The sequence below is a fragment of the Bradysia coprophila genome, unplaced genomic scaffold, assembly GCF_014529535.1.
Source record: "Bradysia coprophila strain Holo2 unplaced genomic scaffold, BU_Bcop_v1 contig_358, whole genome shotgun sequence".
NCBI lineage: Eukaryota > Metazoa > Arthropoda > Insecta > Diptera > Sciaridae > Bradysia > Bradysia coprophila.
The window spans coordinates 985,031-998,736 of record NW_023503616.1 but is presented as its reverse complement, the minus strand read 5'-3'; the positions used below and the strand labels follow the sequence as shown (position 1 = coordinate 998,736).

General features: G+C 36.5%; 3 protein-coding genes across 9 annotated transcripts; 2 read left to right on the top strand and 1 right to left on the bottom strand.

Annotated features, from left to right (window-relative positions):
- The first annotated feature begins 172 nt into the window (after positions 1 to 172).
- Positions 173 to 3,747, top strand: LOC119081686 (hepatoma-derived growth factor). 7 transcript variants are annotated; one of them, XM_037190778.1, is made up of 11 exons: positions 173 to 430; positions 864 to 919; positions 1,201 to 1,351; positions 1,417 to 1,530; positions 1,638 to 1,813; positions 1,872 to 2,014; positions 2,291 to 2,725; positions 2,976 to 3,104; positions 3,160 to 3,341; positions 3,401 to 3,524; positions 3,603 to 3,747. In XM_037190778.1, the coding sequence occupies exons 1-11, from the start codon at positions 350 to 352 to the stop codon at positions 3,674 to 3,676; spliced, it is 1,665 nt and encodes a 554-aa protein (XP_037046673.1). In that variant the 5' UTR covers positions 173 to 349; the 3' UTR covers positions 3,677 to 3,747. The 7 variants fall into 7 exon arrangements, with proteins under 7 accessions (XP_037046673.1, XP_037046672.1, XP_037046675.1 ...); XM_037190777.1 differs by having other exon boundaries at positions 174 to 430; positions 1,602 to 1,813; XM_037190780.1 differs by lacking the exon at positions 2,291 to 2,725 and having other exon boundaries at positions 176 to 430; positions 1,602 to 1,813.
- Positions 3,748 to 5,279: 1,532 nt separating this feature from the next.
- On the top strand, positions 5,280 to 6,530 carry LOC119081689 (chymotrypsin-2-like). The gene is made up of 2 exons (XM_037190786.1): positions 5,280 to 6,082; positions 6,146 to 6,530. The coding sequence occupies exons 1-2, from the start codon at positions 5,636 to 5,638 to the stop codon at positions 6,443 to 6,445; spliced, it is 747 nt and encodes a 248-aa protein (XP_037046681.1). The 5' UTR covers positions 5,280 to 5,635; the 3' UTR covers positions 6,446 to 6,530.
- Positions 6,457 to 9,006, bottom strand: LOC119081688. Its single transcript, XM_037190784.1, has 4 exons — positions 8,681 to 9,006; positions 7,257 to 7,379; positions 6,859 to 7,192; positions 6,457 to 6,788 (listed from the first exon to the last, which is right to left on the bottom strand). Exons 1-4 carry the CDS (start codon positions 8,748 to 8,750, stop codon positions 6,557 to 6,559), a joined length of 759 nt encoding a protein of 252 aa, XP_037046679.1. The 5' UTR covers positions 8,751 to 9,006; the 3' UTR covers positions 6,457 to 6,556.
- Between the last annotated feature and the right edge of the window lie 4,700 nt (positions 9,007 to 13,706).

Sequence of the window (13,706 nt, the reverse complement as noted above, 5' to 3'; positions counted from 1 at the left end):
TGAGTGTTTATATACTAACTTTGGGCCAGCCTATCTGTGGTCATGTTTGGAAAATGTTGCTCATTTTTGATTGCATCACTTTTGTTTACTGAAAATAAAATCGAACCAAAAGGCGCACTTTCCGTTGGTGAAAGTGAACGTTTCATAATGTTTCCACTCATTCCACTATTCCAATGGCGTCTACGATATTATTCAAATAACACATCTGTGAGAAATTGATTGCGGTGGCGTCTTTTGAAGAAAGTGCTTATAAACGTTAAAGAATACTGAATAAAAACTGGTTATAAACGACGCAAAGACCTTTTTTCAAATTTAATGATTGTTGTCTGAACTTAAATTGTGAAGAAAAATGGTGAAAAAAGGAAAATCCTTTACCGTTGGTGATTATGTTTTTGCGAAAGTTAAAGGTTACCCACCATGGCCGGCAAAAGTAAGTTTTTTCTGAGTGTGTTTACTAAATGATCGGAATCTGAGTTGCCTCCGAATTAAGCTCAACAAATTACCTGGATTGATGAGCATAAACAACCGTGTTGCATTTCTCTAAAGATGTTACTGCGATAAATTAGGTTATGTTTGGTGTCGGTCCGAAAGAAGAAACTTTTTTCATTGTTGTGAGTGAATAAAATAGAGCTGAAAGCTGTGATAGAATTGGAAAAAATTGTTGATTGGATAACAAAACGTACATCAGTGTTAGCGTTTATCAGAAATAGTAATGCCGTGTTGGATTACCAAGTCAACGTTTTTGAGAAACCCGTTACACATTGTGTCAGAGTCAGAAATTGTGCAACATAGTGTTTGCAGTATCTGCTTTATATTCGACATCATCTCATTGAAATAATTGACTTCCATTTTCACATTTTCAGATTACGTCCATTGACAAAAAGAAATACAAGGTGTACTTTTACGGTACCGGCGAAACGTAAGTTTTGTTTTGTTTATGCAAATTGATATACGGATTGACAAAAGAAAATTGTTTTCTATTGAAGTTATTTGGTAAAACAAAATTTTGTATTCAAATCCAAAAGTAAACTCGAGACTTGCCGATTGATCACATCAAGTATTTATGATCGATGCGATTGTCTCGAACATTTTTTTTTTTCAATGATAATTAAATGCGATATGATTTTCAATCAAATTAATCTTCGATTGGATCTGATCATCGTTCAAATTACTGATTATCTTCCGTTCCCAATTTCCCAGCGCAAACCTCAAAATAGAAGATTGTTTTCACTATTTGGAAACGAAGGCAAAATATGCCAACGACAAATGCTTGAAGAAAGCCCACTTTCAGACCGCTGTGGATCAAATAGAGCAAGCCATAGCAACTGGTGAAGATGCGGCTCCGCTTGATGTGAGTATTTAATTGGTCGACCATGCCGTCAGACCACTAGATGATAATTGAATTTAATTTGTTAGTTGGAAACGTCCGTTGCATCGACAACCGCTGAAAATGCTCCGGCAGATGTTACCGTTGCCACCGAAGACGAAACGGAAGAGATTGTTACCGAACCCAGCAAGCCAAAGGAAACTGTAAGTATATATTGCCGCCGTCGATCGCATTTCTCGTCGATAATCACAAGAACCATCAACTCATTTCAAAGCCCAAAGGTTCTGCTAAAATAAAGTCTGATCCCAAGGCAAAATCGACACCAAAAACGACGCCCTCAACGCCAAAAGCAGTTGCCGCTGAACGTAAAGCAATCGTTCGAAAAGTGTCTACTGAAAAGACCAATCCAATCGAATCGATAACATCAACACCAGTCCCTGAAGAGCCGGTGATCAGTCGTAGTGGTAGAACAATCAAACCGAAACGGTAAGGGCGCTTTTCAGTTTCGTTTTTCACTCAATGTCATTGGACTTGTCTATTGCAGCTATTTGCATGAGGAATTCGTTGAAGAGCCACCCCAACCGAAACGCAAGACTATTGAGCCTAATTTCCCGCCAAAAGATAAACGACCGGAAAATACTGTGAAAGTTGACTCATCAATGGAAGTGGAGGAAGACAAAAACAGTAGTAAGTTGAGCTCAATTTCAATTGTCTTAAGTTAGTGACGCACATTAATTCGTTACACATGACAACCCGGCAAATTACGATTTCATGTTGAATTGCTCCATCGACTTGTCCTCCTTATCTTCATGCGTAAAATATTTCCAATTTCATGAGGCGAAATTTCATTCAAATTCGAGCTAGGCCCTACCGATAAACACTAATGTCACGTTGTATTGACAATCGTATTTCCTCATACCCATTACATACGCCTGACATTGCTTTTCTTTGCTTTTATTACAGCGAAGGAGCAAATTCAATTTGCTGCAGACACTGTAAACCATTCATTACCCGAAAATACTCAAATCAAAGACATTCCACTCGATGAATCGAATATCACCGAACTGGAAGTCATTCCAGAGCCGGTAAAAGAGACCACAACCCGGAAATTCGCAGTGAAACCTAATGACGAAGCCATTCAATCCGACGATTTACTGTTGGCTATAACACCAGATGGTGGATGCATTGGCATTAAAGTAAAATGTGGAATGCCCGACTCATTCGATACGGAGCTAGGCCTACAACAATGGCTGAAAGAAGCTGGAGAAAAAGCAGTTGATTTGAAAAATCAAATTGAATCTGGTGCTTGCTCTGTTGAAAGTGTAAAAGACCAGCTCGATATGAATCCGAATCTATCTCCGAAATTGATCAAAAAATTAGTAGCTGAAAGTCGATCTGGTTAGTGATGTCAATTTTTTTAATTTTTGCGGATGAGCTCGTCATACCGGACCGGTCACACCAAAAACTCTAATTTAAGTCCATATTTTGAGTAGAAATAAAATTAAAATTTGGGGACCTTTTCCGCTCTCTCGTCCCCAGTCCGTTGCATAATTTCATGAGACATTAGAACAGTTCACAGATATTCGTAGTTTGCCTTTCAATTGCATGCCCTCACAACTAACATCTTAATCAATCTTTTACTTCCCAGTTGCCGAACGTGAACGAAGAGTGATGCTAGAAAGCAATTTATTGGAACATGACCATATGATCAAATCATGTATACAACTTACGTCAGCTGATGTAGACCGTGCTGTAGAATTGATGAACAGCTACAAAGGTACAATGGGTGACGACCATGACATTTAACTTATTCATCTGATGATCAATTTCAGAGTTAAAAGTTACGAAGTTCATGCTAAAGAAGCATCCAATTGTTGTGGAAACGATGAAACGACTAAGACGATACGTTGGCAATACGAAAAACTGGGGCTTCTCCGACGAACAGAAGGAAGAGTTCGACGAAAAAGCCGCAAAAGTTCGGAATCTCGCTGAGAGCATTTATAACAGCTTCAAAGTGAGTAGTCACCTTTTAGCATGTCCAAAATGCAACGGTTGCAGCAATTTCCATTTCAGAGTTTATTCGTTGTGCCAGAGGGACGAGCGTTCTTAGATATTTTCAACGAAGAGGTGCGGCTCTTCAAGGAGAGAGTTGGCCATATGACACCCGAAGAACTTTTATATTACGAGGACGATGAAGGTGAAGATTTGCTTGAGTGATATAGCTGCACAACAAAATCCAAACGCATCTGCATCTTGTAATTTATTGTTTTTGTAGAGGACGAAAACATTCCTGATGATGATAAAGTCAAAATCGCTAGGAAAAGTCCAGTTCTACAAGCAGCAACCTGAATATTTTTGTCTTTCGTTTAAACTGATTGGCTGTACTGGGGCCTTCAAAATACAAATTTCATTTAATAAAATCAAATTCTTTTACTCGTACGCTGATTTAGAGATAGATCGATGGGAGTCTGTTCGTCCAAGTAAAATGCTTAAAAATGCAGAGTTCCCACTCCTCCTAAAATTCATATAATTCCTAAAATGGACTAAATCCTCATAAAATCTCCTAAAATCTTCTAAAATTCCTAAAATCAGCCCACACTATCAAAGAAATTTTTTGATAAAATTGAAAAACAAGGAATTGTTTTTGTTAATGTAATGAATTTGAAAACAGTCCTTTCTTTGAATCATGCAAACAGCGATCCTGAACATGGATTTAGCGAAAACAAATACATTCTCGAGGATCGCAGTTTGTTAGAAGATGAGACTATCGTCGGTCTTCGACCAATGTAATGGTGAATCTTGTTAACTTGAAAGAAGGGTCCACACTGAAAATAAAATCTACCAATTTTACCGTTGATTTGGAATTACCAGTAAAATACCAGTACCAATTAATTTGTGCAGCATACCAATACCAACGATTGGAACGACTCACCAAATAAATTGGAATGCTCATTCCAAATCAACGGTAAAATTGGTACGTGGTACGAAAGAAGTTTTCAGTGCAGTCGACAAGAAACAACTGATAAAGGTCAAGTTGCTGATAAAAGTTTCAATTATTTATTGAACTGCATAAGGAAAAAGATGTTTTGATAAAAAAGAAAAACGTTTTGTCAATTAGGGGTGTACAATGGATAAAGTATCGAGACTGGCGTAAATTTTAAAAATTCATTTACAACTTGCGAAAAATCATAGAAGCTAAATTTTTTAGTTTTCGGTCTCCCATCTACTTCGACTTCTACCAAAAACCTTCTTTGAGATCCTTATTAGCTGCTACTAAAGACTAATATTCTACTAATTGGAGTCCAGTGCAACAGAAAAAAATAAAATCCATGCGAAGTTTATCGAGAAAGTATTTTTGCCGACTATGAAAAATTGAGTGGATCTTAAACTTAAAAATTCGGAAATTTTATCAAGAAAATAATTCGATTTTTGCTCAATCATGTGAGAAATGTTTGTATCGTGAGTGTTTGTTTGGTCTAAAATTAAGGCAAAATGGTTCAATTGAGAAAATCGAGTTTTTGACATCCTAGGGATGCCAGTCTCGATCCTTTATCCATCGCACACCCCTAATAGAACATATTAATTTTCTGAAACATTTTTATTATTTTACGAAGTGTATGAGAAATAGAAAGATCTTGAGGCTGCAAAAATTCCTCCGGAAATTACTTATAAAAACTTTGTCAAATTTTTAAAAATTCCTTCTAAAATTACTTTCGAAATCTCCTGAAATTCTCCTAAAATAACCGTTAAAATTTCCTAAAATTCCTAATTTTAGGAGCCTTCCTTAGTCGTGTGAACTCTGAAAATGGAATCCGAATGCGAGAAGTGCACTTACATCTCGACTTGACTGGCAAAATTTATACCGAATTTTTTCACCCGCCAATGTAGACTATGACTCATGTATCCGTGACGTTCTGCTCGTCTAGTGATTTTAATCTCACGTCTAGTAAAAATGGAGCTTCAATCCAAAAAACTTCAATTCTTAACAATTATGACAGTTGGATGCAGATACTAATGAACGCGAGTTCACCGACGTTAATCCAGCTAAATTTGAAGAGAATTCAAAGAATTGTCTGGAATTTGCAGATTAACCTTTCCGATCGTTACAAGAGGTGGACTAATCAAAAATCAAACATACCTATCGACATTGCTGCAGTCAGTCTTGAGATATTTTTTTGGAATTCAAAAGACAATAGGAGGTTAATAGAAAATAAATTCCGCATTCAATTCACCTCAAATTTGCTTTTGTACATCGGTAAACAGTATATAAAGGCGAGTGTTGTGATGCACCGTTGAATTCCTATCGCAATGCACTTTCCACAAGCACTCTGTTCGCTCGTCTGGGTTTTTGGAGGATTTTGTCAGTGTAAACCCTCGTCGAAAATCCTAGGTGGTAGTGACGTTACATCCGCCGAAACATATCCGTATCAGGTATCAATAGAAGCCAAGACTGGCTTTCATGTATGTGGTGGTTCGATTATCGATCGATCATGGGTGTTGACTGCAGCACATTGCTCTGTGCAAAACGGTTATCAAATCGTTGCCGGCACAGTTGACAGGAGATATGGTGTGAGAAAACTTATCTCGTCCGTACAAATGCATCCAGACTATGATGAAGCACGTCTACTCAATGACATTGCATTGGTTCGCGTCTTTGGTTCATTTACATTTTCTGACACCATTCAACCGATCAGATTGGCTGATAGGCATCCCCCTGACGATTCGATTGCAACTGTTACCGGATGGGGTCTTGTAGTATGTGTTTCCGTTTGTGGTAATTAAGAGAAAATATTAATGGAGCCATTGTCCACTTTTTAGGAAGTTAACGGTTTGCCTCCGAACCAACTGCAAGTTCTTCTTGCTCGAGTCGTAGGTACTAGGGAATGTAAATTTTTTTGGACTGCTTTCATGAGTAGTGCTCATCATATTTGCACGCTTAAGAATATTGACCAAGGAGTCTGTTTGGGTGATTCCGGCTCGCCACTTCAATTCAATGGCGAACAAGTCGGTATTGTATCATTCGGAACTTTAGCATGTGCAGTTGGTTATCCGGACGTGTACACACGCGTACCGACCTACAAAAAATGGATCTCAGATGTCACTGGCATTCAATTTTAGGACACTCTGAATGTGGTTAACAACACGTTTATTAAATACAAAAAATAAATTAATAAATTACTCAGAGAGATCGTCAAAAAGTTTAAGAAAATGTGCATATTCGCTTAGACTCTATTGTTGTTGATTGTTTGGCGGAACCTGATCGGTGACGGTTTCATTTTGAGATTTGTTTCCTGTCAATCCCAACCAGTTCGAAATAAGTGCGATACCCTCTTCTGCTGATGCATTCACGGCTGCTAGTATATCAGCGGTATTATACCCAGCGATAGTATCATTGCCGGCATTTGTTTCCGTAGTATCTTCTTCTTCTTCGTCATCGTCCGCTGATTCGATTGGTTGTGCGCTAGAAATTATTATTTGCTCTTATTAGTTCAACATTCGAGAAGACATCAAATTTCTCGTCTCCAATTTACTTTGGATCTTTTGGTTGTTGTTCGTTGATCACTTGCACCGATGACTCAATAACTTCCATTCCATTTGGACCCATTTTGAAGCATCCAACGGGTAATTCCAGTTGTGCTTCTCCCAACAGCATTGGTTCCAAATTGATGCATCCACGAAGTCCGTCATCGGTAGGCAGCAATTCACTGAATCGAGCACACATTTGCGCCAATTGAGTGAAAATATTCAAACAAGTTGGTGCTGGATCAGGTCCCTTTACGGTTTGACTATGTAACAGACTGGAACCGTACGACACATTGATAGCGATGCCTTCTTCGGCAGATATATAGTTCATACGAACGCATCCTGTTCGACCGAAATGACTAAAATAAACGTTCAATTTGTTATGTGAGGAAAAAGGTACACTTACCCGGACCACCTAGATCGATGAAAGACATATTAAAGTCCAGACAGCAGATACAAGATGGGCCATTGCATAAGCAGTTCTTTTTAGTTTCGGAATCTCTTGATTGTGGATCTTCAGTTAGATAATCTACATGGGAGATGAATAGTGAAGAAGTGCATTTAGGGGTTGATACGATTTTACTGAGTGAAGATAATTGTATCTATAAAATGGTTGTTGTTGCACTTAAAAAGGACAGTAAAGTTTTACGAACGGCAACAAGATTAATTCCAAATAATCAATAAATAATGTAACTTTAGATTTTAAAGGTTTTAGGTTTGAAGTTTTATGTAAATATTTTACTTCATTTGTTCTATAAAACGTTTTGCTAAAATACAGGTAGAAGAGTATCCGAAACTATAATTTCAATCCATCATATTCATTCCACATGCGATATCGACGCGACTATGTATATATTTACATAACGTACATGTCGTAATGTTGTTCTCAAACGGTAACGGTGAAATGAAGAGATAGACATTTTGCCTGATAATCTGCCACATACGACTATTCATCTATTATTGATAACGACGACAAAAATAATGAGAAGCTTTGGGTAATATGGTTCTTTATAATGGTAAAATGCATGTTAAAAAAAATTGAAGTACAAGATTTGGAATCAACCGATTAAAAATACTTTGATCGATGGAAGTAATAGAGCCGATAATAATACTGGTCATATGCTTTCCGCCTGAATAGGTTAATATAATCCTGCATATAAATACAGTCAGCCGTTCCAACTTGATCCAATCAATGCTGATAAAGGAAGTTCTGATTAGAAGCGCTATTGACTGATTTAAATGTGATATTTCTCCATATTTAGATGAAGTATTGAGGATCAACATTTTGCTACAAAATATTGGGATCTGTTTATTGTGTAAACTGATGACCTGGCTGATCAGTACTATATGTGCAAATTTGTGTTCGTTTACGAAACATCTAACATTGTCTGACGATGGATTAAATATAAGAATAAAACCGAAATATGAAATCATCTGTTATCGAAAACGACAGCAAGAATAAACGACAAGCTCTGACTGATGAGGTCTTATATAGCAAAAATGATGTTCAAACCAAATGAAGTAAAAGATTTCTGAAATCAATCACTAAAAATCTTCGATCAAATGAAGTAATAGCTTGAATAATAGCTTGTGACAGGTTAAGTTCTATTTTTGGAAAAGAACACTTAATGACAATTGGTCATTCTTGTTAAAGCATCCAGAAAATGTGCTGAGACATCAGAAAAATATTTTTTTTTTAAATGTATGGGTGTGTGGGTGTACACTGTACAGACCTTAAAACACATAAATTAACTAGATTTCATATGTATGAGTGCCAACTACCAAAGTTCCTAAATTATGTTAAATGAAAAATATATTTGTTTAAATTACCAAAAATACTAGCCGTATAAGCCAGCACAATAATGTTCGTCAAAATTAAAACTGCTAAAATTTTCTTCATATTGCAAATATTTGCAGCACAACACTCTGAAACTAATAAAATTCTTCTTTGTGTGTTCCTCTTTTTATTTACTTTCTTTAACGGTTAACAATAAATATTTCACTTTTTAATCGATTATACACACATTCGATTCTGATTCACAATTTTATCATTCGATACCTTTTGTAGAAATGTTTTTTTAAGACCTTCGCGATAAACGATGTTATACGATTGACTCTCAACTAAAGACTAACTGAATCTTTATTGTGGTTGGACTGAGATTGTGAACTACTTATTATGATGATCGAAGACTTCTTTTATTTACACTTCTTTCGTGTGGTGTGCGTAGTCCGGGGAGTTGGTTATATTTCTACAGCTACACAATTCCAAGAAATTTAATTTTAAGGAGTACTTAAAAATGCCGATCACTATTTGTCTATTGATTTTCTCAAAATTACTATCGAATACAGGCAATTTTTTTCGATTGACGGTTTTTTATGCAAAGGCCAATTCAGTAATTTTGAAGAGAAAATGTTGAGGCGAGACTATTTGGACATTTTTATCTTCAAGTTTAGAACGGACTATTGGAAATGCGAGAGTGATTTTGTCAATAAAAGTAATTTTAAAATTTATATTTTTCATACCAAATATGAGTACTTCAGTAGACGACAATTAAAATTGAAAAATGATATGGTAAACGCACACTGGTTTTTACGTATTTTATGGAAAAAGTGTGCCAACAATATTTAAAATTACAAAAAAATCGCTGAAAAAGTTATAAATTTGCTTAAAACGTTAATTAAAAACATAAAAATAAAACATTTTCGCTTCTTCGAAAAAAATCTCTTTTCGAGCAAACAATGTGGGTCAATCACCCACAATAATTATACAAATAACGAATTCAATCTGCACATAAATTATTTGAAGAAAGAAAAGAAGACGAGAAAAAAAACCACAAACAATCAACGAAAGTACTTTTTTTCGGTGAATCTATTTCTCCGGATTTAAAGAAGTGAAACTTTGTGTTTATATTCAATGACGTCAAATTTGATGCATACAAATCATTCTTTAAATCTGTGGTTACAAGTTAGAAATTGTTTAGCCTTTGAGTTGTGATAGGTTATAAGTATTAATCCGAAAATTTATTCCACAGGGTACTTCAACCAACCATTAAATTTGATCATAATTTGCTTCAAGCAGGAGTGGTACATGTACGTTTACATTTAGTTATTTGTTCAACGAGGGAAGAAAAGTTGGAAATTTTTAGTGTGTTGTAGCGAGAAAATGCAATTTCTAACTTTTCTCCCGAGTTAAATACAACGTTTTTCACAACAAAAGGCTTCCGAAGTTTCAGCGGAAGGGAGAAAACGACTATTTCTTTTGTTTTCAGGCCTTTTCCAATTGCTCGGAAAATCCCAATATGCGTGTGAGATCTATAAGTGGACTTAGCACCCCCATTTTTTGGCATATAGCTGTGTAATGCATATTGCGAAGACTGTAGTTAAAATAGCTGTGTAACTTATTTTATAGCTGTGAGACGCGTTTCAAATCTATCTCGAGAAATAAAAAATTTTCCTAAACTTTCATGAATTTTGCGGTCACCCATCCAAGTACTAACCGCGCCCATTGATGCTTAACCTGAGAATCCGACCGTCACCTATGCTGCTGTTCTGCTAATTTTGCTTGTGCTTTAACACGTTCTTATTTCGAAGCGTTGTTACCGCAATATAAATTCTGCAGCTATATTATAAGGCACACAGCCTAATTCAAGTCTGTAGTTTTCTTATTTAGAATTTTTACTTTGGTGTGTTGTCATTGGAGCATTGTTTCAGGTTCTGAAAGAAAGTGAATTGAGACTGCCTGCGTGAAGAATCGCCCATTCAATTGTTTTCTGTGAAATGCCTAGTTTGACATTTGGGAGCAGTTATTTGGCTTAATTCGTTTCTAATGTATTGAAATTTCTGATATATACTGATATATACTTTCATTCGTCTGTGTTTCCACGGATTTTGACTATTGACTATTTTGACTATTCGAGACTATTGAAGAGGTATTTCTATAACCTGACAATCAAGCTTTATTAAAATCAGCCAAGCTATTTTACGATTTTTCTTTATCTGTTAACATTGAGTCCGACCAAGCGTCAGTACGAATCACAACTTGAATGCATGGTCCCATACATTTTCTGATATGCAGCACACAGCTATATTTTTCATACGTCAAATATGCGTTACACAGCTATGATATAGAGTACACAGCCACAATATGCAAATCCTAGCTATAACATGTGTTGTCGATGCATAATGTAGCTCTGTAATCTATAATATAGTTGTGTAACTCACATTGCAGGTAAATAACCAACATTAATAGGATATGCGTTCAGTAGCTATATTTTTATAAGTCTTGCAGCTATATTATAAGAACTGCAGCCACATTATAAGTTACACAGCCTTTAACGAAATCCACGATTTTTCCGTGTGTTTTGAAATGTCAAACTAGCGAAAGGTACTGAAACAGAGTAGTGTGTCAAATAATTGTAAAATAACTGGACGGCCGTAAAATGAGTCTAAAAACACCCATTTATTGACCTATGAAGACCTGCTACCATCAACCACTGGTGGATATAGACAGTTTTGAGCTTTTTTCGTGTTCGAATTTTTGTTTCGATATGTGATGGACAATAAATCTAAACATCCTAAAAATGGAAAAATATTGATCTGCCACTGTAGACCTACCTCATTTTTAGGTTGATAGGTCGGTAGGTCGACAAAAATAATGACACACTCTGGGGATAATATGGTCTTTTATATAGTAAAATGCATGTTAAAAAAATTGAAGTACAAGATTTGAAATCAACAGATTAAAAGTACTCTGATCGATGGAAGTAATAGACCCGATAATAATACTGGTCAATAATGTTTGCCGCCTATAACAGGTTAACCATTCAAGTCAAGCACAATATCAAAGTGCACTCTGTAACAGTTGTAAGCAGCAACACAACCTTACAAGAACAAAATAAATAAAATGATGTCCGATTAAGTGCACTCCAACAACCAAAGTCATTTTACCATGAACTTGAGGAATACTTGCCCTACATTCACAAACAAACGTTGTGGTAAGGTGGGCATAAGTGTCGATGCAATGTATATATTATACTGGGCTTGTATATAAAGAAATTGCTCTGTACGTCAGTACCTTTTCCTTTGATTGTTATCATCGATATGAAGGTACGTGATGTGAACGATATATAAATATTGGAGTGGTTATAGGTAGATGATGCATGCGAGCCTATGTATAAGATGAAGGAAAAAGATAAATGAAGATTCCAACGAATAAACGTTAATTCTTGAAAGGTTGAGGTTAAAGATTTAACGACGCAATTTTGTTTTATTTTCCTCTTTCTTTGTGATCGATTATTTTTTCTTGTTGCTGTTGCGATCATTCGAGACTACATATGTTGCGATTTACTGTTAATCGATGAATCACTGTCTCGAACTTTCGTGTTTACAGTTTTAATTTGTAACAGATTCGTTACAACATCCATCAACAGGGAAAATTTTGTAATTTTAATAATGCAAATAATTGTTTTTGCCACCGTTCAATTACACAACACTCTTCCAACAAAATTCGAACAAATATAGTCTTTGTTTGTTGAAAGTAAATTTGAACGTCCGGTTTGTGTATAGTTTAGCTTCTGTATGCATTAAAAGAAACTATTCATTCTGCCGGCCGTAGGTCTCATCTATGTGTACGAAGAATATCGGATTAAATCGTAAGTATTGTGCGCGGATCTTCACCAGTGTAACATTAGATCAATATTGTCATAATGTCCTGAATTATGTTAGAACAAAGACTTCTAAAGTTCGGAGGAATCGCTGTCAATGGATGTACTCAAAGTTTTTTCTCATCGTTTCTCGTATGAGCAACTTACCTTGCATTTTCGACCAATTTTGTCGCGATGAAGGAACAATGAGCTTCTGAATGTGGCTAGACCGGAACTAAGGTGAGTGTTTGGGGCACAAGGGAACCACAGCAAGCTTAACGATCATCTACACAGAGTCGATTAATTATATCTATATTCTTGAGACTGGTGTAGATATCCTTAGAGGGATTCTTTTGAAAAGCCGCCTACCAAAATCGGACCCATTTCGCCTGGGATTGATATATACATGGTTTGAAAGGTCTTTGCCAGTAGACCTCAAAACAGGCCTCACACGGTCTCTAGCCACACCTGGTTGCTGGTTAAACATCTCCGAAGTTGGTAAAATGGTGATTTTTATCCGAATTTTTTGGCCGTTATAAACGATCGTCCCGGGCGAGAGTGGGCTCGTTGGAAAGCTGAGTTCTAGCACTAACATGCTAGTCGTAACATACATTGTCTAAGCTTTCCATTGATACCCCATTTGCAGTGCTGGTGATTGCCGACATAACAGAATTTTATGTTAGCACAACCGCTACTCGTAAAACTCGCCAGCAATCACCAGCACTGCAAATGGGGTATCAATGGAAACCATAGACAATGTATGTTACGACTAGCATGTTAGGTTCACATTAAGCGTCATCAGTACCAGCCCAGACCTGTCTAAAGTTCACACAGATTTTGAAAATTTTTCTTGCAGATTTCTGCAAACATATATCAATGAATTAAATTAAACTAGGCATGACCCGAAACTACTTGAACTCAGCTTTCCAACGAGCCTACTCTCGCCCGGGACGATCGTTTATAACGGCCAAAAAATTCGGATAAAAATCACCATTTTACCAACTTCGGAGATGTTCAACCAGCAACCAGGTGTGGCTAGAGACCGTGTGAGGCCTGTTTTGAGGTCTACTGGCAAAAACCTTTCAAACCATGTATATATCAATCCCAGGCGAAATGGGTCCGATTTTGGTAGGCGGCTTTTCAAAAGAATCCCTCTTAGGGATTGTCCTCTCTACACCGGCCCAAGGTTTAAGAGCTTCGGGTATTACTACTTC

Excerpts from the sequence above, each read along its gene's own strand:
- LOC119081686 (XM_037190777.1), top strand. The coding sequence starts at position 350 with ATGGTGAAAAAAGGAAAATCCTTTACCGTTGGTGATTATGTTTTTGCG. Across the intron at positions 3,105-3,159 it reads ATTGATGAACAGCTACAAAG|AGTTAAAAGTTACGAAGTTC; the intron begins GTACAATGGGTG and ends GATCAATTTCAG. Across the intron at positions 3,525-3,602 it reads ATATTACGAGGACGATGAAG|AGGACGAAAACATTCCTGAT; the intron begins GTGAAGATTTGC and ends TTGTTTTTGTAG.
- LOC119081689 (XM_037190786.1), top strand. The coding sequence starts at position 5,636 with ATGCACTTTCCACAAGCACTCTGTTCGCTCGTCTGGGTTTTTGGAGGA. Across the intron at positions 6,083-6,145 it reads TTACCGGATGGGGTCTTGTA|GAAGTTAACGGTTTGCCTCC; the intron begins GTATGTGTTTCC and ends TCCACTTTTTAG.
- LOC119081688 (XM_037190784.1), bottom strand. The coding sequence starts at position 8,750 with ATGAAGAAAATTTTAGCAGTTTTAATTTTGACGAACATTATTGTGCTG. Across the intron at positions 7,380-8,680 it reads TTATACGGCTAGTATTTTTG|ATTATCTAACTGAAGATCCA; the intron begins GTAATTTAAACA and ends TCTCCCATGTAG. Across the intron at positions 7,193-7,256 it reads CATCGATCTAGGTGGTCCGG|GATGCGTTCGTATGAACTAT; the intron begins GTAAGTGTACCT and ends TCGGTCGAACAG.